Genomic DNA, 24,334 nt, shown 5'->3' on the forward strand with positions numbered 1-24,334 from the left:
AACTGCGTAAAATGACACTTTTCTGCGCTATACTGCACTGCATTCTGAGTTTTGAGTTCTGTATACACATTGTGTACATTACAAGAAAACAGACAATGTTGGGTCCCACCTCCCAAGCCTATTTAACCCTTTGTTTCCCATGCAGGCTGGGATAGCCGGAATGCAGCGCCTGAACTGCATGGGTCTCCACAGCCTGAGCTATACCAGCCCACATGATCCATGATATAGGGAGGCTCTGGAAGGAGACCAAGCCTCCCCCTCTCCCTCAGAGCCCTTATCCAATCTACAGACAAGGGTCTCTTTCCTACCTCCAGTACCCAGGTGGAGCTAGGGCTTTGCATGCCATAGGGATGGGGGGGTGGGGGGTGGGTTCATGTTGGCATAATGTTTTCCCCTCCCTAGGTGAAATGAGTGTAGGGGTACTGATTTACCCTTAACACATTTCCAGAAACAGTTAAAAAAATTAAATAAAAACACAACAACAAAAAAAAGTCCTTTATTGATCTAAATTAACCCTGATTACTTACCTTTTCATTAATGATCCAACAAAAGTATCCAGTAAGGGCCCAAGTCTCCAGCTCTTCTCCCGACAAACTCCCGCTGCTGAATGCCCATAGGCAGCCTCTGCTTCTGTATTGCATAGGCAGCCTCTGCAATACAGAAGCAGAAGCTGCTTTTGGCCATTCAGTAGCAGGTGTTTGTCAGGAGGGGGGTTGGAGACTTGGGCCCTCAGAGGATACTGGCATTGGATCATTAATAAAAAGGTAAGTATTTATGGCTAATTTAGATCAATTAAGGACTTTTTAAGTCATTGTGTTTTTATTTGGTGATGATAGCATGTATGTGGGCTTTGTTATTAACTGCGGAAGTTGGCATCATTAACTTCAATAGATAATGCCTTCAGAACACGAAAAATTATAACACAAAATTCAATACTTGGCAGCAAAACACAGAATTTTGAAGAATTTGGGATTCAGCTGTTCCAATCATTCCTAGTTTCTAATCTCTGAGGGCACTACATACATTTTCTACAGGTGTGCAGCAGTATGCATTTGGTCTATATTAGCCAAAGGAAGATTATGGAAGTTGACATGGATCTAAATGTTTGATAATTTTTCCTGCTGTTTAAGCAAAACAGTGCATTGTAAAATGTTCTTAATCTTCCTTTTTGTCCTACAAAGTAGCAGTTACCCAATACAACAAAAGTAATACAACATGAGTCTCTAATAAACATGTTGAGTAATCAAGTTTCTTTTTTTTCTTTCAGCATCAACTTCATTATCAAACCTTCACTGTAACACAGTTTGGTAAGAATATTTTCAGTGTAACATATGTAATTTTGTGTTAGATTAAATGTTTAATCACTTTTAGTAAAATGTATTTTGTAATAATTAGCTATATAAACTGTATGTGGTGGAAAACTGATACACCAAGCCTTCCTCCTGCTCTTCCTAATGGGGCCAGTTGTTCCATTTTGTGGAGACATGAATGACCCATCACCATTTATGACATAAATCTGTGGAGGATGGTACTGGAATAATTTAAGTTTAAAAAGTGTATTCCAGTTGGAATCTATAACTGAGCATGTGTACTTAACGTCAGGAATAGACTGGCGTATTCTCTCAAGGGAATATTATAAATGAAAACAAGGTCATGTTTTGGATGATCTAATGGCTGCATTTAATCTTTGGATTATTTTGTTAGGTTCCTCCAATTAAGAGACTATATTATAAACCTAGATCTAACCTAAGATCTAATAGTTTTGCACCAATCATAGACTATGACATGGAATATAGTTTGCACACGACACATCCACCTCTCTTCCCCAATAATTGAATAGTAACTCCTGGAATAACAAATTACAGTACAAAACTTCCCTTCATTACTGAAGAACCCCACCAATCCAGGCAGCTGCCCAAAGAGTTCATGTATCCACCAACAATGACATGGTGCTTTGTGGGGGTGGAAGAATTTGCCACTCCTCATCCAGAGCACTCCACCACTGCTGAAAAAGTAGTGAGCTGAGCACTAGATCTAGGAGAGACCATGCTTTATTTTCCTGCACATTAGTTACCAGCCTATATGCCTGGGAGTGGAGTTGCTACTCCAAGGCATGCCCACCTCCCATGTTATTTCTTTTAAATGCTTTCCACCTTGCCACTTTGGTAATTGGGCCAGGTGGCCACTTTGGTAATTGCATTAAATAACATGATACAGAGTGGTACTGTAGCTTGCACAACTTTAAACCAATATTAGGATTATTATAATGCATTAAAGCCCAAACCTTGCTAAAACTTTTTGTTGTTGTTTTTTTGTTAATTGTGCTTCAAGTAAGGGAGGAAATGAACCATCAGGTTATTGTGGCATCTTTGGCTTTTTTGTGGAGAAACTCACTCTGCTCCTGTAGGGGTGACTACCTATGCTAACAGAAGGACAATTTTGACTGGAGCTTTTAGTGTTTCACAGTAAGATACTACTGACATATTCACATGCATATCTTTATTTGTATAAATATTAATTTTGTCTTGAATTATTTTGATTGTGCTTGACATTGTTTTGGCATTTCCTCTGTTGCGCTTTTTGCCTTTCAATAAAAAATTGAAGTAGAAAATATGATGACTACATTTCAATTAGTTGTTTTAGTGGTATTACATTTTTTGAAACAAATATCCTTTGTTCTCTAGTTTTACCAAAGTTTGAAGTTCTCCTGCACGCACCCTCACATCACTCAATAAAGAGTGGTTCATTAGATGGCACTGTCACTGCAACGTAAGTTTCACTTTACGGCTTCAATATTATGTGTAAATTCCTTTTGTGCACTCTAACAGTGTAACTGCAACGGGCATGGATTTACCGCTATATTTATGATTACGTGTAGGTATACCTATGGCATGCCTGTGAAAGGAAAGATGAATATTACCTTACTATATTCAACAATTTATAGGAAAAGAAGCAACATCACCAAAACGTTTGAGGCAAGTAGAATATGGTATTAAGATGTTTCAGTTACATTAACAAAGGATTATCAATTTTGTTGCAAATACATACGAACTAAACAGGAATTAGGTAGAGCAGATGTATTTCACTGATGTAGCTATGATATTGATAATTTTTCCATATTAACAAATCTATGTTGCCCATATTTGGGTATATATCGATCTAAGTTTAATATAGCATACACCAGTAGTATTTTCAAATAGAGGTATAAATGACCTATAGCAGATATATTACCTGATACTGGACATTATCAGAGATTAATCCCGGGTTCAGTATGTTTGCTCAAATAACTAGGTAGTGCAATATTAGTGGATAAAGTGAAGTGCAAAATTGGATATAACAATGCAACAATGTGTCAAAGTAATACTTAGGAAATAACAAAACTGTAGAAAAAAACTCTAATGGTGGCCATACACGGTACAATAAAAACGTTCGATTTTCCCGTTTATGCGATCTAAATGATCGAATTGAATGAAAGTTGAAAATATTTTTTTTTTCGATCAAGAAATTCGAACGATTATCCCGTTTTTTCGGGAAAAATGATCGGACATGCTGGAAAAATCTTTATATTCGATCTAATGGAATAATCGAACTAAATTATCTAATTGAAAAATTGTACCATGTATGGCCACCTTAAGTAATGAAAGTGCCAAGTTAAAAGTGCTATAGTGCTATGATGCCAGACAGACCATGAACGAAGTATGGAACAAGATCATACTATCTAATTAAAAAGAAAGACTGCCCACTCACGGTGAAAGATTATAATAATTATAAAATAAATTAATCATTCCAAACAAATCTTTCGAAAAATAGATTAAATGTATTAGGGACATATCCCTTTAAAAATGTAAAAACAATAACATAAAATCTCCCAGGAAACTGCTTATAAGCAATACATCCCCGATCACACAAAATACAAGATTATATATGATTAAATGTTGGGGATAAGATACTCCAAGGTGCTAGTGCAAGACTTATATTAGTGCGTGCTTAATGAAATCTCAATAAATGCCAGATTGTGCAAAGATACAAAAAACTGTTACAAAAACATCCATAAATATAAACATACTGCCCAAAAAGTGAATAAAAAATCATTTATACAATTCAATAAAAAAAAGTGCATGCATAAAACTCTCTTGCAAAAAATGGTCTGTGCAAAAAATAGCTGACAGGTGCCTGTGTTGCTGAAATTTGGTATACTGGATAACCACAATGTAAAAAGATCAAAGTAGAAAGATCTGTGCAAAGTAGCATGAAAAAGTGCAAATGAAAAAGGAGGTACTTTACCCGTATGGTGATCGGTGGATGGGGGAGACAGCCCTACGTGCTCGCAGCCCTGCTGCTTCTCTGGAGGCTCAAGAACAAGATCATATGTCACCTGTAAGGAGCGTAGTTGTAACACTGGTGCTGCAAGTCAGTGGAATGGAGGGAGACTCCAACAGACTTCTCCATCAATCAGGCCGCCTTATCAAGAGAGCGGGGTCCAGTGTCTACATGGCGTGTAATCTGCATGTTTTATAGTGCTGCAGGAGTCACATGTGCAGGCAGAAGTCTGCTGGTAGGTGGAAGTCGGATGTCAACTCGCATGCAGTTTTTATATTAAAGTCTTTTTGTCTAGTCTCCATTGCATTTCACACTCATTATAACACATTATAGCACATGCATTATGCAACTGACCACTGTGAGACCTAGCCATAAGGTGGGTACACACGTCAGATAAAAGTCTTTGAAAAATGAAAGATCACATACCAATTTTACCCCCTTTCATGTAGTATGAGAGCCACACTCTACACAGTCTATTCTATGGAGCTGAACTCCTCATCAGACAGAAATCTTTGCAAGATGCTGCACACACAGATGCTGTACACATTAAACAGATCAGTATCTGCAAAATATCTGTTCCTGCAAAAGATCCATTCTTGCAAGACGCATTCATAGTCTATGATATCTGCAGATCTCATACACACCTTGTTTAACGGACAATTATCTGTAGATCAGATCCACCAGGTTGGATCTTCAGATCGGCAGATAATTGTCTGATCTGCAGATGAATGTCCATTAAACAAGGTGTGTATGGGATCTGCAGATGTCATAGACTATGATTGCATTTTGCAGGAATGGATCTTTTGCAGGGATTGATCTTTTGCAGATACTGATCTGTTGCATGTGTACAGCATCTTTGTGTGCAGCATCTTGCAAAGATTTTTATTTGATGGGGAGTTCAGCTCCATAGAATAGACTGTGTAGAGTGTGGCTCTCATACTACATGAAAGGGGGTAAAATTGGTCTGTGATCTTTCATTTTCCAAAGACTTTTATCTGACGTGTGTACCCACCTTTAGCCACTTGAGGACCTAGGGCTTTCTACCCCTTAAGGACCGGCCACTTTTTTTCCATTCAGACCACTGCAGCTTTCACGGTTTATTCCTCGCTCATACAACCTACCACCTAAATGAATTTTGGCTCCTTTTCTTGTCACTAATAAAGCTTTCTTTTGGTGCTATTTGATTGCTCCTGCGATTTTTACTTTTTATTATATTCATCAAAGAAGACATGAATTTTGGCAAAAAAATGATTTTTTTAACTTTCTGTGCTGACATTTTTCAAATAAAGTAAAATTTCTGTATACATGCAGCGCGAAAAATGTGGACAAACATGTTTTGGATAAAAAAAAACCATTCAGTGTATATTTATTGGTTTGGGTAAAAGTTATAGCGTTTACAAACTATGGTGCAAAAAGTGAATTTTCCCATTTTCAAGCATCTATGACTTTTCTGACCACCTGACATGTTTCATGAGGGGCTAGAATTCCAGGATAGTATAAATACCCCCCCAAATGACCCCATTTTGGAAAGAAGACATCCCAAAGTATTCACTGAGAGGCATAGTGTGTTCATAGAAGATATTATTTTTTGTCACAAGTAAGCGGAAAATGACACTTTGTGAGAAAAAAAAAAAAAAAAGTTTCCATTTCTTCTAACTTGCGACAAAAAAAATGAAATCTGCCACGGACTCACCATGCCCCTCTCTGAATACCTTGAAGGGTCTACTTTCCAAAATGGGGTCATTTGTGGGGTGTGTTTACTGTCCTGACATTTTGGGGGGTGCTAAATTGTAAGCACCCCTGTAAAGCCTAAAGGTGCTCATTGGACTTTGGACCCCTTAGCGCAGTTAGGCTGCAAAAAAGTGCCACACATGTGGTATTGCCGTACTCAGGAGAAGTAGTATAATGTGTTTTGGGGTGTATTTTTACACATACCCATGCTGGGTGGGAGAAATATCTCTGTAAATGACAATTTGTTAATTTTTTTTACACACAATTGTCCATTTACAGAGATCTTTCTCCCACTCAGCATGGGTATGTGTAAAAATACACCCCAAAACACATTATACTACTTCTCCTGAGTACGGCAATACCACATGTGTGGCACTTTTTTGCACCCTAACTGCGCTAAAGGGCCCAAAGTCTAATGAGTACCTTTAGGATTTCACAGGTCATTTTGAGAAATTTCGTTTCAAGACTACTCCTCACGGTTTAGGGCCCCTAAAATTCCAGGGCAGTATAGGAACCCCACAAATGACCCCATTTTAGAAAGAAGACACCCCAAGGTATTCCGTTAGGAGTATGGTGAGTTCATAGATGATTTTATTTTTTGTCAAAAGTTAGCGGAAAATGACACTTTGTGAAAAAACACAATTAAAATCAATTTCCGCTAACTTGTGACAAAAAATAAAATCTTCTATGAACTCGCCATACTCCTAACGGAATACCTTGGGGTGTCTTCTTTCTAAAATGGGGTCATTTGTGGGGTTCCTATACTGCCCTGGCATTTTAGGGGCCCTAAACCGTGAGGAGTAGTCTTGAAACGAAATTTCTCAAAAAGACCTGTGAAATCCTAAAGGTACTCATTGGACTTTGGGCCCTTTAGCGCAGTTAGGGTGCAAAAAAGTGCCACACATGTGGTATCGCCATACTCGGGAGAAGTAGTACAACGTGTTTTGGGGTGTATTTTTACACATACCCATGCTGGGTGGGAGAAATACCTCTGTAAATGACAATCTTTTGATTTTTTTACACACAATTGTCCATTTACAGCGGTATTTCTCCCACCCAGCATGGGTATGTGTAAAAATACACCCCAAAACACATTGTACTACTTCTCCCGAGTACGGCGATACCACATGTGTGGCACTTTTTTGCACCCTAACTGCGCTAAGGGGCCCAAAGTCCAATGAGTACCTTTAGGATTTCACAGGTCATTTTTGTTTCAAGACTACTCCTCCCGGTTTAGGGCCCCTAAAATGCCAGGGCAGTATAGGAACCCCACTAATGACCCCATTTTAGAAAGAAGACACCCCAAGGTATTCCGTTAAGAGTATGGTGAGTTCATAGAAGTTTTTATTTTTTTGTCACAAGTTAGCGGAAATTGATATTAATTGTTTTTTTCACAAAGTGTCATTTTCCGCTAACTTGGGACAAAAAATAAAATCTTCTATGAACTCACCATACTCCTAACGGAATACCTTTGGGTGTCTTCTTTCTAGAATGGGGTCATTTGTGGGGTTCCTATACTGCCCTGGCATTTTAGGGGCCCTAAACCGTGAGGAGTAGTCTTGAAACCAAATGTTGCAAAATGACCTGTGAAATCCTAAAGGTACTCATTGGACTTTGGGCCCCTTAGCGTACTTAGGGTGTAAAAAAGTGCCACACATGTGGTACCGCCGTACTCAGGAGAAGTAGTATAATGTGTTTTGGGGTGTATTTTTACACATACCCATGCTAAGTGGGAGAAATATCTCTGTAAATGACAATTGTTTGATGTTTGTTACACACAATTGTCCATTTACATAGAAATTTCTCCCACCCAGCATGGGTATGTGTAAAAATACACCCCAAAACACATTATACTACTTTTCCTGAGTACGGCGGTACCACATGTGTGACACTTTTTTGCAGCCTAGGTGCGCTAAGGGGCCCAACGTCCTATTCACAGGTCATTTTGAGGCATTTGTTTTCTAGACTACTCCTCGCGGTTTAGGGCCCCTAAAATGCCAGGGCAGTATAGGAACCCCACAAGTGACCCCATTTTAGAAAGAAGGCACCCCAAGGTATTCCGTTAGGTGTATGGCGAGTTCATAGAAGATTTTATTTTTTGTCACAAGTTAGTGAAAAATGACACTTTGTGAAAAAAACCCAATAAAAATCAATTTCCGCTAACTTTTGACAAAAAATAAAATCTTCTATGAACTCGTCATACACCTAACAGAATACCTTGGGGTGTCTTTTTTTCTAAAATGGGGTCACTTGTGGGGTTCCTATACCGCCCTGGCATTTTACGGGCCCAAAACCGTGAGTAGTCTGGAAACCAAATGTCTCAAAATGACTGTTCAGGGGTATAAGCATCTGCAAATTTTGATGCCAGGTGGTCTATGAGGGGGCGAATTTTGTGGAACCGGTCATAAGCAGGGTGGCCTTTTAGATGACAGGTTGTATTGGGCCTGATCTGATGGATAGGAGTGCTAGGGGGGTGACAGGAGGTGATTGATGGGTGTCTCAGGGGGTGGTTAGAGGGGAAAATAGATGCAATCAATGCACTGGGGAGGTAATCGGAAGGGGGTCTGAGGGGCATCTGAGGGTTTGGCCGAGTGATCAGGAGCCCACACGGGGCAAATTAGGGCCTGATCTGATGGGTAGGTGTGTTAGGGGGTGACAGGAGGTGATTGATGGGTGTCTCAAGGTGTGATTAGAGGGGGGAATAGATGCAAGCAATGAACTGGCGAGGTGATCAGGGCTGGGGTCTGAGAGCATTCTGAGGGTGTGGGCGGGTGATTGAGTGCCCTAGGGGCAGATAGGGGTCTAATCTGATAGGTAGCAGTGACAGGGGGTGATTGATGGGTAATTAGTGGGTGTTTAGGGTAGAGAACAGATGTAAACACTGCACTTGGGAGGTGATCGGACGTCGGATCTGCGGGCGATCTATTGGTGTGGGTGGGTGATTAGATTGCCCGCAAGGGGCAGGTTAGGGGCTGATTGATGGGTGGCAGTGACAGCGGGTGATTGATGGGTGGCAGTGACAGGGGGTGATTGATGGGTGGCAGTGACAGGGGGTGATTGATGGGTGGCAGTGACGGGGTGATTGATGGGTGATTGATGGGTGATTGACAGGTGATTGACAGGTAATCAGTGGGTTATTACAGGGGAGAACAGATGTAAATATTGCACTGGCGAATTGATAAGGGGGGGGGTCTGAGGGCAATCTGAGCGTGTAGGCGGGTGATTGGGTGCCCGCAAGGGGCAGATTAGGGTCTGATCTGATGGGTAACAGTGACAGGTGGTGATAGGGGGTGATTGATGGGTGATTGATGGGTAATTAGTGGGTGTTTAGAGGAGAGAATAGATGTAAACGCTGCGCTTGGGTGGTGATCTGATGTCGGATCTGCGGGCGATCTATTGGTGTGGGTGGGTGATCAGATTGCCCGCAAGGGGCAGGTTAGGGGCTGATTGATGGGTGGCAGTGACAGGGGGTGATTGATGGGTGGCAGTGACAGGGGGTGATTGATGGGTGATTGACAGGTGATGAGTGGGTTATTACAGGGAAGGACAGATGTAAATAATGCCCTGGCGAATTGATAAGGGGGGGTCTGAGGGCAATCTGAGCGTGTAGGCGGGTGATTGGGTGCCCGCAAGGGGCAGATTAGGGTCTGATCTGATGGGTAACAGTGACAGGTGGTGATAGGGGGTGATTGATGGGTGATTGATGGGTAATTAGTGGGTGTTTAGAGGAGAGAATAGATGTAAACGCTGCGCTTGGGTGGTGATCTGATGTCGGATCTGCGGGCGATCTATTGGTGTGGGTGGGTGTTTAGATTGCCCGCAAGGGGCAGGTTAGGGGCTGATTGATGGGTGGCAGTAACATGGGGTGATTGATGGGTGGCAGTGACAGGGGGTGATTGATGGGTGATTGACAGGTGATCAGTGGGTTATTACAGGGAAGGACAGATGTAAATAATGCCCTGGCGAATTGATAAGGGGGGGTCTGAGGGCAATCTGAGCATGTAGGCGGGTGATTGGGTGCCCGCAAGGGGCAGATTAGGGTCTGATCTGATGGGTAACAGTGACAGGTGGTGATAGGGGGTGATTGATGGGTGATTGATGGGTAATTAGTGGGTGTTTAGAGGAGAGAATAGATGTAAACGCTGCGCTTGGGTGGTGATCTGATGTCGGATCTGCGGCGATCTATTGGTGTGGGTGGGTGATCAGATTGCCCGCAAGGGGCAGGTTAGGGGCTGATTGATGGGTGTCAGTGACAGGGGGTGATTGATGGGTGATTGACAGGTGATTGACAGGTGATCAGGGGGGATAGATGCATACAGTACATGGGGTGGGGGGGTCTGGGGGGGGGGTCTGGGGAGAATCTGAGGGGTGGGGGGGTGATCTGGAGGGAGCAGGGGGCAGGGGGGGGATAAAAAAAAATAGCGTTGACAGATAGTGACAGGGAGTGATTGATGGGTGATTAGGGGGGTGATTGGGTGCAAACAGGGGTCTGGGGGGTGGGAAGGGGGGGGTCTGATGGGTGCTGTGGGCGATCTGGGGCAGGGGGGGGGGAAATCAGTGTGCTTGGTGCAGACTAGGGTGGCTGCAGCCTGCCCTGGTGGTCCCTCGGACACTGGGACCACCAGGGCAGGAGGCAGCCTGTATAATACACTTTGTAAACATTACAAAGTGTATTATACACTTTGTATGCGGCGATCGTCGGGTTAACATCCCGCCGGCGCTTCCGTATGGCCGGCGGGATGTTGCGGCGGGTGAGCGGCGCCAGGCGGAGGCGGAGGATCGCGTCACTGATGACGCGATCGCTCCGCCCATGCCCCTACAAGGACCGCCGCCAATTGTCAATACGGCGGTCCTTGCGGGGTCCACTTCCCGGCCGCCAATTATATATACGGCGGTCGGGAAGTGGTTAGATCAGTGTGAGGGGTTGCCAAGGTAGGGGGAGTGGGTGGTGTGGTTTTTAATCATTCATCATTTCCCTTAGCTCTGCACTGCAGTGAGCACTACAATTCTAGCAGCACCAGAGGTCAGACTGATATTGCATATCTGATATCTGCTTGTTTGGCCATTGTAAAATCTTTCCTCTCCCTGATTTACATTCTGACATTTATCACATGGTGACATTTTTACTGCTGGCAGGCGATGTAGCTGCTGCTTGCTTTTTGACAGTTGGAAACAGCTGTAAACAGCTATTTCCCATAATGCAACAAGGTTCACAGACAGGAAACTGCCAAGAGTAGGTACTTTTCTTGTTTGTTGTGGGAGGGGTTTCACCACAATATCAGCCATACAGCACCCCCCTGATGATCCGTTTGTGAAAAGGAATAGATTTCTCATGTAAAAGGGGGTATCAGCTACTGATTGGGATGAAGTTCAATTCTTGATCACGGTTTCTGTTTAAGTCATAACTCATCAAAATATATCAGAATAAAGGCCTGTTAGACATCCTGCATATAAATAAAAGACTAGAACACACAAATGTTGAAATAATTACATTTATCAATAAACTGAAAAAATCGTGAAACTGTACAAATAAAGCATCAGATTATTATACATATATACACCTAATACACCTCCCATGTATGGTTTATTTTAAAACAGGAAATGGCACAGAGGGAAACATCACAATCGGGCATTAGAATTGTGATTCCTTTCTGACTTTTTCCCTTTGTCATCAGTCTTTGAGCAGCATATGACACATGTCCTGGTTGGTGTATTTTTTAGAGTGGGTGGAATATATTCTATGATCAGGGTTTACAATATAAACAATAACAGCTCTAGCATGTGATGAGGTCTGGTATATCAGGCAGATGCACTCACACATCTTCCAGATGAAGTCTGTGGGTGTCACTGGCCTTTCACTGCGCGTCTTGTAAAGGATGTAGGCCTCGCACAGGCTTTGATGCAGGAGATGGCGAAATATTTTCTTGCAGTACCTTTTTTGTTGTTTCCGTAAAAAGTCATTGCCTGGTCGGCTCTGTCCACACCACCCATCGTGCTACTAAAGTCCACCATGACCTGAGGCTTTTGAATGTCTTTACCTCCTCTTGTTCTGGCGGTGACAGTTGAGGTGTCATGGAATGTGTTGAGGAGACAGACATCCTTTTTGTCATGCCAACGAAGAGCCAGAATTTTCCCCTTTTGCCATGCAACAATGTCCCCACTTTTTAGCTTCCGTTTGGCAAATGTTGATGGCATTTTCCGCCTTTTCGGCCTAACGGTGCCGTAAGTATCAGTCTCAACTGTAAGAATTATCAGTGATCACACAATAGCCTTTGTTCAGGAACCTGAACCTAGGATTGAACTCCGTGCCTTTGCCAGTATACAATATTGTATCCCAGATGTAACTGGTTGCCAACTCACATAGCATGAACGTCTTTACGCCAAAGTGGGCCGGCTTAGATGCTATGTACTGTACCCAATTCAGCCTCCCCTTATGGGGCATCAGACACTCCTCAACACTTAAGTCCTTCAGTGGTACATAAGTGCTCTGGAAGTAGTCAATTACCATCTGATACACTTCCCAAATTTCTTGTTTTAGTTTTGGTGAAGGGTGCGAGGACTTCTCGAAGGTGTCGTTGTTGGTGAAGTGCAAAAACTTCATAATCAAACTGAAATGATATTCGGACATCACTGTTCCAAAAAAGGGGGTAGTAATAATTTTATTGGTAGACCAATACCATTTCTGCAGGGCCTTCCCCACCACCCCCTGCAGAATAATTAGGCCAAAAAAAAGCCAAATGTCCTGTTTGCTGAACGTCTCCCATGTCCTGCTTCTGGAAAAGGGCCCTTGTGGAGCAGCCAGGTGTTGGGTGGCATATTATTATTACTATTGTTTATTTATAAAGCGCCAACATATTCCGTGGCGCTGTACAATGTAAGAAAACAAACAAGGGATACATAATGATACAGACAATGATATACATCAAATATGAACACTGATACAAGATACAGCACTGCTGATTACAATTTGATTTAACATGATGACTAAAATGTATAAATGTCTAACAGTGTGCAGGCAATTAAATTAATAACATTCCATGACACAAAAGGGTGAGAGCCCTGCCCTTGCGAGCTTACAATCTAAAGGCATAGCGATTTGTCTCCTCCACTATTTTTTAAATGACCGCGTCAGTGAAAAAGAGCTGCAGGTAGACCAGGGGGTTGTGCTCACAGTCTACCTTTAGGCCAGGCTCCCCAGTAAAAGGAAAATGTGGGGCAGTGGCGGAACCTGACTAATGGCAATGGGGCACCAAATGCGCACATCACTAGTGATGCAGATCGAGTGACTGCAGATCGAAGTCCACCAGTGCTTCCGGTGTGAGATGGCTTCTGGAGGGTGATGCCATAGCAGATGACAGGCAGGCAGAGGTCAGTGCAGGTGACAGGCAGAGAGTAGTCAAATCCAGGCAGAGGTCAGGGCAGGCAGCAGGCAGAGAGTAGTCAAAATCCAGGCAGAGGTCGGTAATAGGTAGGCACAGTATATCACAAGCATTGGCTCAGAAGCAGCTGGGAACCAAATTACTACATTGTACTGGATCCAAATGCATGTATCCTCTTGCAAGATTTGTATCCAATACAATACAGAATTGGGCCATTCACATTTAAAAATGTTAAAATTTCCCGTACCTCCCCATGACATCACAACGCCGTGATGTCACGCCGCACTGCCACTCCGTTGATCCGATTGGCCACCGGGATCCGAGAAGGAGAGCAGAGGAGAAGGGCATCCCAGTGGCCGGGGAGTGAAGCCTGGAGTCCCACTGGGCTGCGCCAATCATACACAAGCCCCATGTAAGCCAAACGAGCAGCAGTTTTAGCTAGCCTGAGTGTAGCTCAGGCTTACTGCTCTTAGCTCCTCTTAACTCCTTAGCTCTTAGCCCCTGTCACTACACTTGGGCTTACCACCAGGGGGGTTATTTGTACTGTTACCCACTAAGCCCAGTTTTCCTAACCATCCCAGCTTGAAGAGGGACTAATGTAATGAAGTCACTACAGAATATGACCGGCCCATTTTCAAGCTGCATATATTTGCACAAAAATTAGTGTGAAATCAGCCTAATCTTGGAATTCTTTGCATCTCATTGACCACCTCAAAAGGCTGGCTCACACTATGGGTTTGATTCACTAAACCATGCTAACTCATAGCACGGCCGCACTAGCGTTTTCATACGCAGTCACAAATTTTCATGTGAAAATATACATGGAAATTGCGCGCGCGCAAAAACGCTAGCACGGCCGCTCTATGAGTTAGCACGGTTTAGTGAATCAAGCCCCATGAGCGATTTGCTATTGTAATGCTATGTGTGTTCTGACTTGAGTGATGTCATTTTAAAAAAAACACACATAACATTACATTAGCAAGCACTTTTCAAATCACTGGCACTTAAAAAAATGCAGGTAGTGTGAAGCAGCCCTGAGTTCACAAGAGAAAGACATGCAAAACACTCTATGGTGCATTACCTTTTAATTCCAGGTTCACGCAATAAAAAAATTCGAACTTACATTAAAACAGTAGATTTCACAGCATATCACACATACGCATGCCAAATCCCCAACTCCAATAGTTGTTTCCACCGCGTCGTCACCCTCTGCACTATAGCCAGTAGTGTAGGTGTCACTATCAGTGAAGGTTGATACCAACCTCTTCCAACAACGCTTTCTCTCCACCTGCAAGCTAACTGAGTCCACAGACTGTTTTATTGTTTACTTCTGTAGGTGCTGCTCACAGTGTGTATGCTACGACGGGGAAATAATCAGAAGCTATAAAAAATACCTTGCCCCATATGCAATTCACTTTTTCTCCTAGGAGATACGTTTTCATCTTCAATTTAAAATAACTTTCCAGCACTTTTCAGTACCAAAACGTAGGTGAAAAGGGACTAGCAAAATCATTTTGAGGGTTTTTTTGCTTTTCGGTGGCTTAAAAGTTTTCTTTGACAAGTTTAAAAACATCAACTAAGAGAAAACTCAGGAGAAAAAGTTATTTGCATATGGGCCATTATGTTACTTAGGAATCAAATCTCAATGCTAAATCCCAGTGTTGATAGTGTAAGCTGTAAGGCAATGCTGTATAATTCCTTATTGTTATGTTTTCGCTCATTGTTTGTTCCATTTTTACCATTTTAGATAAATGGATCCTCTAAATTTAGTTTTACTAATTCAGAATTGAGACAATTTCTTACTTATGATGAAGCATTATCTGATGAAGATTCAATCTTTGCTGGTCCTTTGGATGTTATAGTCATGGTTACCGAGGAACTCACGGGTAACGTAAACTTAACGTAAATATATATATATATATATTTGTCTTAAGAATCAAAAATAGCTACGTATGGTGAAAAAAGTAGACTAATAAGGCACGTATTTTTCTTCCTGAGCAGATTGTAATTTAGTGGAAATGTAAACTGTATGTAATAGCACAGTGTACTAGGAAACTAGAAGCATACACTAACTTTTTAAAGGATATCTATTTTTTTTCTTAGCTCCCCTCTCTCCCACCCACCCACCTACCCAACTAACACGATGGTTGGCACCTCATACCTTTCTTACCTGAACTCCAGAGATTACAGCAAGCAACATCATTTTGGAACTTCCAGCTGGGGTCCCTTAACTTTTAGAAGCAGGCTGTAGCATCATTGCAGTGGGGAATGTGGAATGATAGACATGATGATATGGGAGCAACATCGGGGTAGTTGAGCTGTGGCACTGTAGGTTTTGATCCAAGACAGAGCAACAGTTAGAGCCCAGCATTTGGAGAAGCTTCTGCTCCATGCTATGTCCCACTGCATGTTGAGGTCAAATGTACTTAAAGAGGAAGATCCAGAGACATGAGTATGGGATTAGTGCTGGATGGAGTAGAGGAATGGAAATAGCAAGAAGCAAAGCTGGTAAGTATTCTCACCTTCCCCTTTCCTGCAGTATTTGGCTCTCTCTCCTGGCTTTATGCGGGCTCCTGTACTTGCATGTTCCAGCCCAGTTTAATGACATCATCAAGCCAGAACCCAGTACAGATGATCCAAGAAGCTGGTATCAGTTCAAATGAAAGGAATGCCCCAATTGTAAGAAGAATGGGAAAGATGGTGGGGGGAACCCTAGACTACCAGGGAGAGCTGTGGGAAAGAGAGGGGGACCGCTGGATTACCAGGGAATACCTTAAGGGGGAAGTGGGAACACCACTAGGCTACCAGGGAAAGCTATTAGGGTGGAGGGGGGGGGGGCACTAGACTACCAGGGAAGCTATAATGGGGGTGGGAGGGACCACTAGACCTCCAGGAACATAAGAGGGAGTGGGAACCAGTAGACTACTAGCCTAAGCTATAGAGGGAAAGGGGGATCACTTGCTTAGACGTTGATGTCTCATAGACTTCTGCCCCAGAGCACTCTGGTCATGTTTCTGCTCACTTCACAAAAACATTCCACATTGATTCACCTTTCCAGGAGTAAAGATGCCAACATCACTGGTAAACTTAAGACTGTAAATCTGGGGAGATAAGATTTTAAAATTGTCAAACATTGACTAAAAAAATCAAGAAATGTTATTCATCAAGTTGTGTACAGTAAAGCTCATCTTTAAAGTGAACCTGAAGTCATAAAAACCTTATGAGATAAAAAAAATGTAGTGAAGTACAGATAGTAAATATAACATTAGCAGCAAAGAAAATATTCTCATATTTTTATTTTTAGTTATAGAGCTTTATTTATTTAACTGCATCAGCCTGTCAACGTTGCAGTTTAGAATCTGCACTTTACCCTTTAAGCTGGGAAAAAAACAGGACTGATGACCATTTTCTGCTGTAAAACCTTATCTCAACCTGTCTCCAGGGCCGGTTCTAGCTCCAATGGGGGCCCAGGGCAAAAGTAATTTGGGGGTAAATCTGACCACTCCTCGACTGCTGCTGATCCCTTCCCTTGTTTCCCTCTGACTTGTGCTACTTGGACCCCACAAAGTATAAATGGCCAGCTGTGCTCCCCAGTCTTAGGGAGTCTCCCCACTAGAATAGATAACCAGAAGTGTCTACAAAGATTAGGTATGCTCCCCCAGCATAGATGGCCAGGTGGACCCTAGCCAGTATAGATAGTCAGATGTCTCCTCAGTATAGATAACTAGATGTGACCACTGACATAAATAGGTAGGTTCTCCACCCCCCCCCCATATCCCCATATGCAGAGCAGTGCAGAGCAGAAGCAAAGGTTCAACTCACCTGTCAGCACCACAGGAACTTTAGCGAGTCTTTTCCACATTACCCAGTCACAGTGTCACCTCTCTGACTCCTTCAGGGAAGCAATAATGAGAGGCACCACTAGAGGGCATCAGAGAGGAGACACTAAACTGTGCAAAGTGGTGAAGACTTCCTGAAGTTCCAAATGAGGTCAGCAGGCTAGTTGTACCCTTGCCTTCTGTTGCGCACTGCTCTGCATATGGGAGGGCGTGGGGGAGCACTTGGGGAGGCCCTGCCTCCTTCGCATACCTGCTGCCTCACCTCCACCACCTGCATCATGCATCGTGATACATGGTAACACAGCCGGACAATTTGAGCCTTAAAATGGGAGATGCTTTGGGCTTTTGCTATGGACTCTGGGGCCGGGGGCATTTGCCCCCCTTGCCTTAATTATAGCACCGACCCTGCCTGTTTCTTATTGTTTCTTGGCTGTTAAAATGACATTCAAGGTGAAAATAAACTAATGAACAATTGTATCTATCCTCCTTCTCCTCAAATTGACTTTTGTTTGATATCCCACATTTTAAGGTTATATTTAAATATACTTTTAAGGTTTTTCCTGTTTCATTGTCCCTGCTCAGTGACACATTCACTATTAACCTTTTTATTTATTTCCTGCTCTCAGAAGCCATTTTCTGATAGGAGAGAGTTTTCATGACTGTCTTTCCTTATCAGTGAGGGTTAGGCTATAGTCCAACCAGATCCTGACTAGGTCCTGACTGCACAGGAACTGTCACTTGCATTCCTCATGTTTAACTCAGGCAGAGAAAGAAAAAAGAAGCACAACATAGTTATTTGTGTGCTCGACACTGAACATTAGAGTTGGGCCGAACGGTTCGCCTGCGAACGGTTCCATGCGAACTTCCGTGGTTCGCGTTCGCGTCCCGCAGGCGAACTTTTGCGGAAGTTCGGTTCGCCCCATAATGCACATGGAGGGTCAACTTTGACCCTCTACATCACAGTCAGCAGGCCCAGTGTAGCCAATTAGGCTACACTAGCCCCTGGAGCCCCACCCCCCTTATATAAGGCAGGCAGCGGCGGCCATTACGGTCACTCGTGTGCCTGCATTAGTGAGAGTAGGGCGAGCTGCTGCAGACTGTCTCTCATAGGGAAAGATTAGTTAGGCTTAGCTTGTTCCTGGCTGCATACCTGTTCTGTGAACCCACCACTGCATACCTGTACTGTGAACCCACCACTGCATACCTGTTCAGTGAACCCAACACTGCATACCTGTTCTGTGAACCCACCACTGCATACCTGTACTGTGAACCCACCACTGCATACCTGTTCAGTGAACCCAACACTGCATACCTGTTCTGTGAACCCACTACTGCATACCTGTACTGTGAACCCACCACTGAATACCTGTTCAGTGAACCCACCACTGCATACCTGTTCAGTGAACCCACCACTGCATACCTGTTCAGTGAACCTGCCACTGCATACCTGTTCTGTGAACCCACCACTGTATACCTGTTCAGTGAACCCACCACTGCATACCTGTTCTGTGAACCCACCACTGCATACCTGTTGTGTTCAGTGAACCTGCCACTGCATACCTGTTCTGTTCAGTGGACCCGCCACTGTATACCTGTTCAGTGAACCCGCCACTGCATACCTGTTGTGTTCAGTGAACCTGCCACTGCATACCTGTTCTGTGAACCCGCCACTGCATACCTGTTCTGTTCAGTGAACCCGCCACTGCATACCTGTTGTGTTCAGTGAACCCGCCACTGCATACCTGTACTGTTCAGTGAACCCGCCACTGCATACCTGTTCTGTTCAGTGAACCCGCCACTGTATACCTGTTGTGTTCAGTGAACCCGCCACTGTATACCTGTACTGTTCAGCTGGGCCGGATTTAAGCCAAGGCCACATAGGCTATGGCCTAGGGCACCACAGGATCAGGGGCGGGTGGGCAGGAGGCTATACTAGGGGGAAGGGAAGGGTCACTTGGCCTATATGGAAAAGGAAGGGGTGGGGTAGAGTCATCTGGCTTCTTATACGAGAGGGAAGGGGGGTAGGGGTCATTAGGATACCTAAACTGGAGGGGGAAGGGTCATCTGTCTATACTGGAGGAAAGGGCCAATGCGGTACCTATACTGGAGGGGGGGTCATTTGGCTATCAATACTAAAGAGGAGCGGCTGCTAATGGCCTTGGGCGGTAAAGAGTACAAATCCGGCCCTGCTGTTCAGTGAACCCGCCACTGCATACCTGTACTGTTCAGTGAACCCGCCACTGCATACCTGTTGTGTTCAGTGAACCCGCCACTGCATACCTGTTGTGTTCAGTGAACCTGCCACTGCATACCTGTTCTGTTCAGTGGACCCGCCACTGTATACCTGTTCAGTGAACCCGCCACTGCATACCTGTTGGGTTCAGTGAACCTGCCACTGCATACCTGTTCTGTGAACCCGCCACTGCATACCTGTTCTGTTCAGTGAACCTGCCACTGCATACCTGTTCTGTGAACCCGCCACTGCATACCTGTTCTGTTCAGTGAACCCGCCACTGCATACCTGTTCTGTTCAGTGAACCCGCCACTGCATACCTGTTCTGTTCAGTGAACCCACCACTGTATACCTGTACTGTTCAGTGAACCCGCCACTGCATACCTGTTCTGTGGAGCCGCTACTGTATACCGGTTCTGTTCAGTGAACCCGCCACTGCATACCTGTTGTGTTCAGTGAACCCGCCACTGCATACCTGTTCTGTTCAGTGAACCTGCCACTGCATACCTGTTCTGTGAACCCGCCACTGTATACCTGTACTGTTCAGTGAACCCGCCACTGCATACCTGTTCTGTTCAGTGAACCTGCCACTGCATACCTGTTCTGTGAACCCGCCACTGTATACCTGTTCTGTTCAGTGGACCCATCGCATCAGTGCGCATACCTGTGCAGTTAAGTGAACCCACCTACCTACGTGAGTGCACGCAGTGTGATATACCACTCCGTGCATACCCGATATGGACAAAACAGGTAGAGGAAGAGGTAGTGCCAGAGCCAGAGGAAGGCCACCTGGCAGGTCTGCGCGAGGTCGTGTAAATGTAACTTCGTGTGGACCTGGCCCACAGTACAGTGCTCGGAAGAAGGCACGTCCCATCACCTCCCAAGATTGTCAGGACGTGGTTGAGTATTTAGCGACACAGAACACCTCATCTTGCTCAGCCACCAGCGCTACTACTAGCACCACTTCCGCTGCATTTGACACTTCGCAAGAATTATTTAGTGTTGAAATCACTGATGCACAGCCATTGTTGTTACAGTCAGATGAATTTTCACCTGCTCATATGTCTGAGTTACGCGGCATCACTATGGATGTAACGTGTAAGGAGGATGAAGGACCTACTGATGGTGCATGTTTGGATTTGTCTGAGGCAAGCGAAGCTGGGCAGGATGATTACGATGATGACGATGATAGGGATCCTCTGTATGTTCCCAATAGAGGAGATGAAGAGGGGGACAGTTCAAAGGGGGAGTCAGAGAGTAGTAGGAGGAGAGAAGTTGCTGAAAGAAGCTGGGGCAGCTCTTCATCAGAAACAGCTGGTGGCAGTGTCCGGCACCATGTATCGCCACCTATGTACAGCCTGCCAACTTGCCCTTCAGCATCAGCTGCTGAGGTCCCCATAGTGCCCACATCCCAGGGTGGCTCAGCGGTGTGGAAATTTTTTAATGTGTGTGCCTCAGATCGGAGCAAAGCCATCTGTTCGCTCTGCCAACAAAAATTGAGCCGTGGAAAGGCCAACACTCACGTAGGGACAAGTGCCTTACGAAGGCACCTGGAGAAAAGGCACAAACAGCAATGGGATGGCCACCTGAGCAAAAGCAGCAGCAGCACACAAAAGAAAAGTCACCCTCCTTCTCCTCTTCCTCCTTCAGGTGCATCATCTGCTTCTGCCGCTTTCTCCCTTCCACCTTCACAGGCACCCTCCTCCACTCCGCCTCTGCCCTTGAGCGGTTCCTGCTCCTCTGCCCACAGCAGCAGCCAGGTGTCCGTGAAGGAAATGTTTGAGCGGAAGAAGCCAATTTCGGCCAGTCACCCCCTTGCCCGGCGTCTGACAGCTGGCGTGGCGGAACTGTTAGCTCGCCAGCTGTTACCATACCGGCTGGTGGACTCTGAGGCCTTCCATAAATTTGTGGCCATCGGAACACCGCAGTGGAAGATGCCAGGCCGCACTTATTTTTCGAGAAAGGCCATACCCCAACTGCACCGTGAAGTTGAGAGGCAAGTGGTGTCATCTCTTGCGAAGAGCGTTGGGTCAAGGGTACACCTGACCACGGATGCCTGGTCTGCCAAGCACGGGCAGGGCCGCTACATTACGTACACAGCCCATTGGGTCAACCTGGTGGTGAACGATGGCAATTAGGGCGCAGCGGACCAAATTGTGACACCTCCACGGCTTGCAGGCAGGCCTCCTGCCACCTCCTCTCCTCCTGCTACATGCTCTTCGCTGTCCTCCTCCTCCTTGGCTGAGTGGCAGTTCTCCTCTCCAGCTACACAGCCACCCCAGCTCCGCAGGGCCTATGCTGCATGCCAGGTACGACGGTGTCACGCCATCTTAGACATGTCTTGTCTCAAAGCGGAGAGTCACACTGGAGCAGCTCTCCTGGCTGCTCTTAAGAAACAGGTGGATGAGTGGCTGACCCCGCACCACCTGGAGATAGGCAACGTGGTGTGCGACAACGGCAGCAATCTGCTTGCCGCTTTGCATATGGGGAAGCTGACACACATACCCTGCATGGCACATGTCATGAATCTAGTGGTTCAAAGATTTGTGGCAAAGTACCCTGGCTTAGCGGATGTCCTGAAGCAGGCCAGGAAGGTCTGTGGGCATTTGAGGCGGTCTTACACAGCCATGGCACGCTTTGCGGAAATTCAGCGGAAAAACAACATGCCGGTGAGACGCCTCATTTGCGATAGCCCGACTCGCTGGAATTCGACCCTGCTCATGTTCTCCCGCCTGCTAGAACAGAAGAAAGCCGTCACCCACTACCTCTACAACTACAGTAAAATGAAACAGTCTGGGAAGATGGGGATGTTCTGGCCCGACAACTGGACACTGATGAAAAATGCATGCAGGCTCATGCGGCCGTTTGAGGAGGTGACCAACCTGGTGAGCCGCAGTGAGGGCACCATCAGCGACTTAATTCCCTACGCTTACTTCTTGGAGCGTGCTGTGCGTAGAGTGGCGGATGAAGCTGCGAATGAGCGTGACCAGGAACCGTTACGGCAGGAACAGGCATGGGACCAATTTTCATCAGACCCAGCTGTTTCCTCAACACCTGCGGCAGCACAGAGGGGGGAGGAGGAGTAAGAAGAGAAGTCGTGTGCAGAAGATGAGTCAGACTCAGAGGATGATGAGCAAGGTGTTTCTTTGGGGGAGGAGGAGGAGGAGGGGACGGCGGCAGGAGAACACCCGCAGCAGGCGTCGCCGGGGGCTTGTGCTGCTCAACCTTCCCGTGGTATTGTTCGCGGCTGGGGGGAGGAGGTTGACTTACGTGACGTCACTGAGGAAGAGCAAGAGGAGATGGAGGGTACTGGATCCGACTTTGTGCAGATGTCGTCTTTTATGCTGTCCTGCCTGTTGAGGGACCCCCGTATAAAAAACCTCAAGGGGAATGAGCTGTACTGGGTGGCCACACTACTAGACCCTCGGTACAGGCACAAAGTGGCGGACCTGTTACCAACTCACCTGAACGTGGAAAGGATGCAGCACATGCAGAACCAGCTGTCAACTATGCTTTACAATGCCTTTAAAGAGGAACTCCAGTGAAAATAATGTAGTAAAAAAAGTGCTTCATTTTTTACCATAATTATGTATAAATGATTTAGTCAGTGTTTGCTCATTGTAAAATCTTTCCTCTCCCAGATTCACATTCTGACATTTATTACATGGAGACATTGTTACTGTGGGCAGGTTATTTAGCTGTTTCTAGCTGCTCTGGCTGTTAGACAGCTAATAACAGCTGTTTCCTGTCTCTGAACATTGTTACATTGTGGCTGTTTGCCAGGAGTACCGCGGTCTTCAGAGGTTCTTGTGGGAGGGATTTCAGCACAAAATCAGTCACACAGCGCCCCCTGATGGTCTGTTTGTGAAAATCATTGTCTTTCTCATGTAAAATGGGGTATCAGCTACTGATTGGGAAAAAGTTCAATTCTTGGTTGGAGTTTCTCTTTAAGGGTGATGTGACAGCACAACGCCAGCAAGGTACCACTGCCACTAATCCTCCTCCCGTGTCCACGCAGTCAAAGACAGGACGCTCCAGCGATCTCATGGTGATGTCGGACATGCGGACGTTCTTTAGTCCAACGCCTCGCCGTAGGCCTTCCGGATCCACCCTCCACCAACCCCTGGAACGGCAGGTAGCCGACTACCTGGCCTTAAGTGTGGATGTAGACACTGCTGTGAACAGCGATAAGGAACCCTTGAACTACTGGGTGCGCAGGCTTGACCTGTGGCCAGAGCTGTCCCAATTTGCCATCCAACTTCTCTCCTGCCCTGCCGCAAGCGTCCTGTCAGAAAGGACCTTCAGCGCAGCTGGAGGCATTGTCACTGAGAAGAGAAGTCGCCTAAGTCACAAAAGTGTTAAGTACCTCACCTTTATCAAAATGAATGAGGCATGGATCCCGGAGGGCTGCTGCTCGCCCCAAGACTAAGGCCCTGATTCACAAAGCGGTGATAACTCAGTTATCACGCCTAAAAGACTTTAGGCGTGATAAGCCGTGCAAAGCTGAGTTATCACCGATTTGTGCTGCTCTTCGCGCGAAGCTTCCGTGCGCAAAGTTTTGCGCGCGTAGCGCACCGCGCTGCGCGCACAAAGTCCCATAGGGCTCAATGGACACTGCGCGCGAAGCATGGTACACTGCGCGCGCAGCGCGGTGCGCTACGCGCGCAAAACTTTGCGCGCGGGAGATCGCGCGAGTTTCTTCTTATCACGCCTAAACTGAGTTTAGGCGTGATAAAGGGCTTTTCACAGGCGTGCAAACACTTTGCACCGCTTTGTGAATCAAGCCCTAAGTCAGTCCCCGCACACACAGCATCTCTGCCTGCACGCCGTGT

The 24,334-nt window shown here is 45.4% G+C and overlaps 1 protein-coding gene across 3 annotated transcripts in view; it reads left to right on the plus strand.

Moving 5' to 3' along the window:
* Nucleotides 1–24,334, plus strand: part of CD109 (CD109 molecule) — a 255,948-nt gene that overhangs the window by 59,320 nt on the left and 172,294 nt on the right. For all 3 annotated transcript variants that reach the window (XM_068281496.1, XM_068281495.1, XM_068281497.1), the window contains 4 exons: nucleotides 1,268–1,307; nucleotides 2,685–2,769; nucleotides 2,879–2,975; nucleotides 15,178–15,316. In XM_068281496.1, the coding sequence (XP_068137597.1) occupies nucleotides 1,268–1,307; nucleotides 2,685–2,769; nucleotides 2,879–2,975; nucleotides 15,178–15,316 (361 nt within the window). The remainder of the gene's footprint in view (nucleotides 1–1,267; nucleotides 1,308–2,684; nucleotides 2,770–2,878; nucleotides 2,976–15,177; nucleotides 15,317–24,334) is intronic.

Source organism: Hyperolius riggenbachi, chromosome 4 (genome assembly GCF_040937935.1).
Source record: "Hyperolius riggenbachi isolate aHypRig1 chromosome 4, aHypRig1.pri, whole genome shotgun sequence".
In the NCBI taxonomy this organism is placed as follows: domain Eukaryota; kingdom Metazoa; phylum Chordata; class Amphibia; order Anura; family Hyperoliidae; genus Hyperolius; species Hyperolius riggenbachi.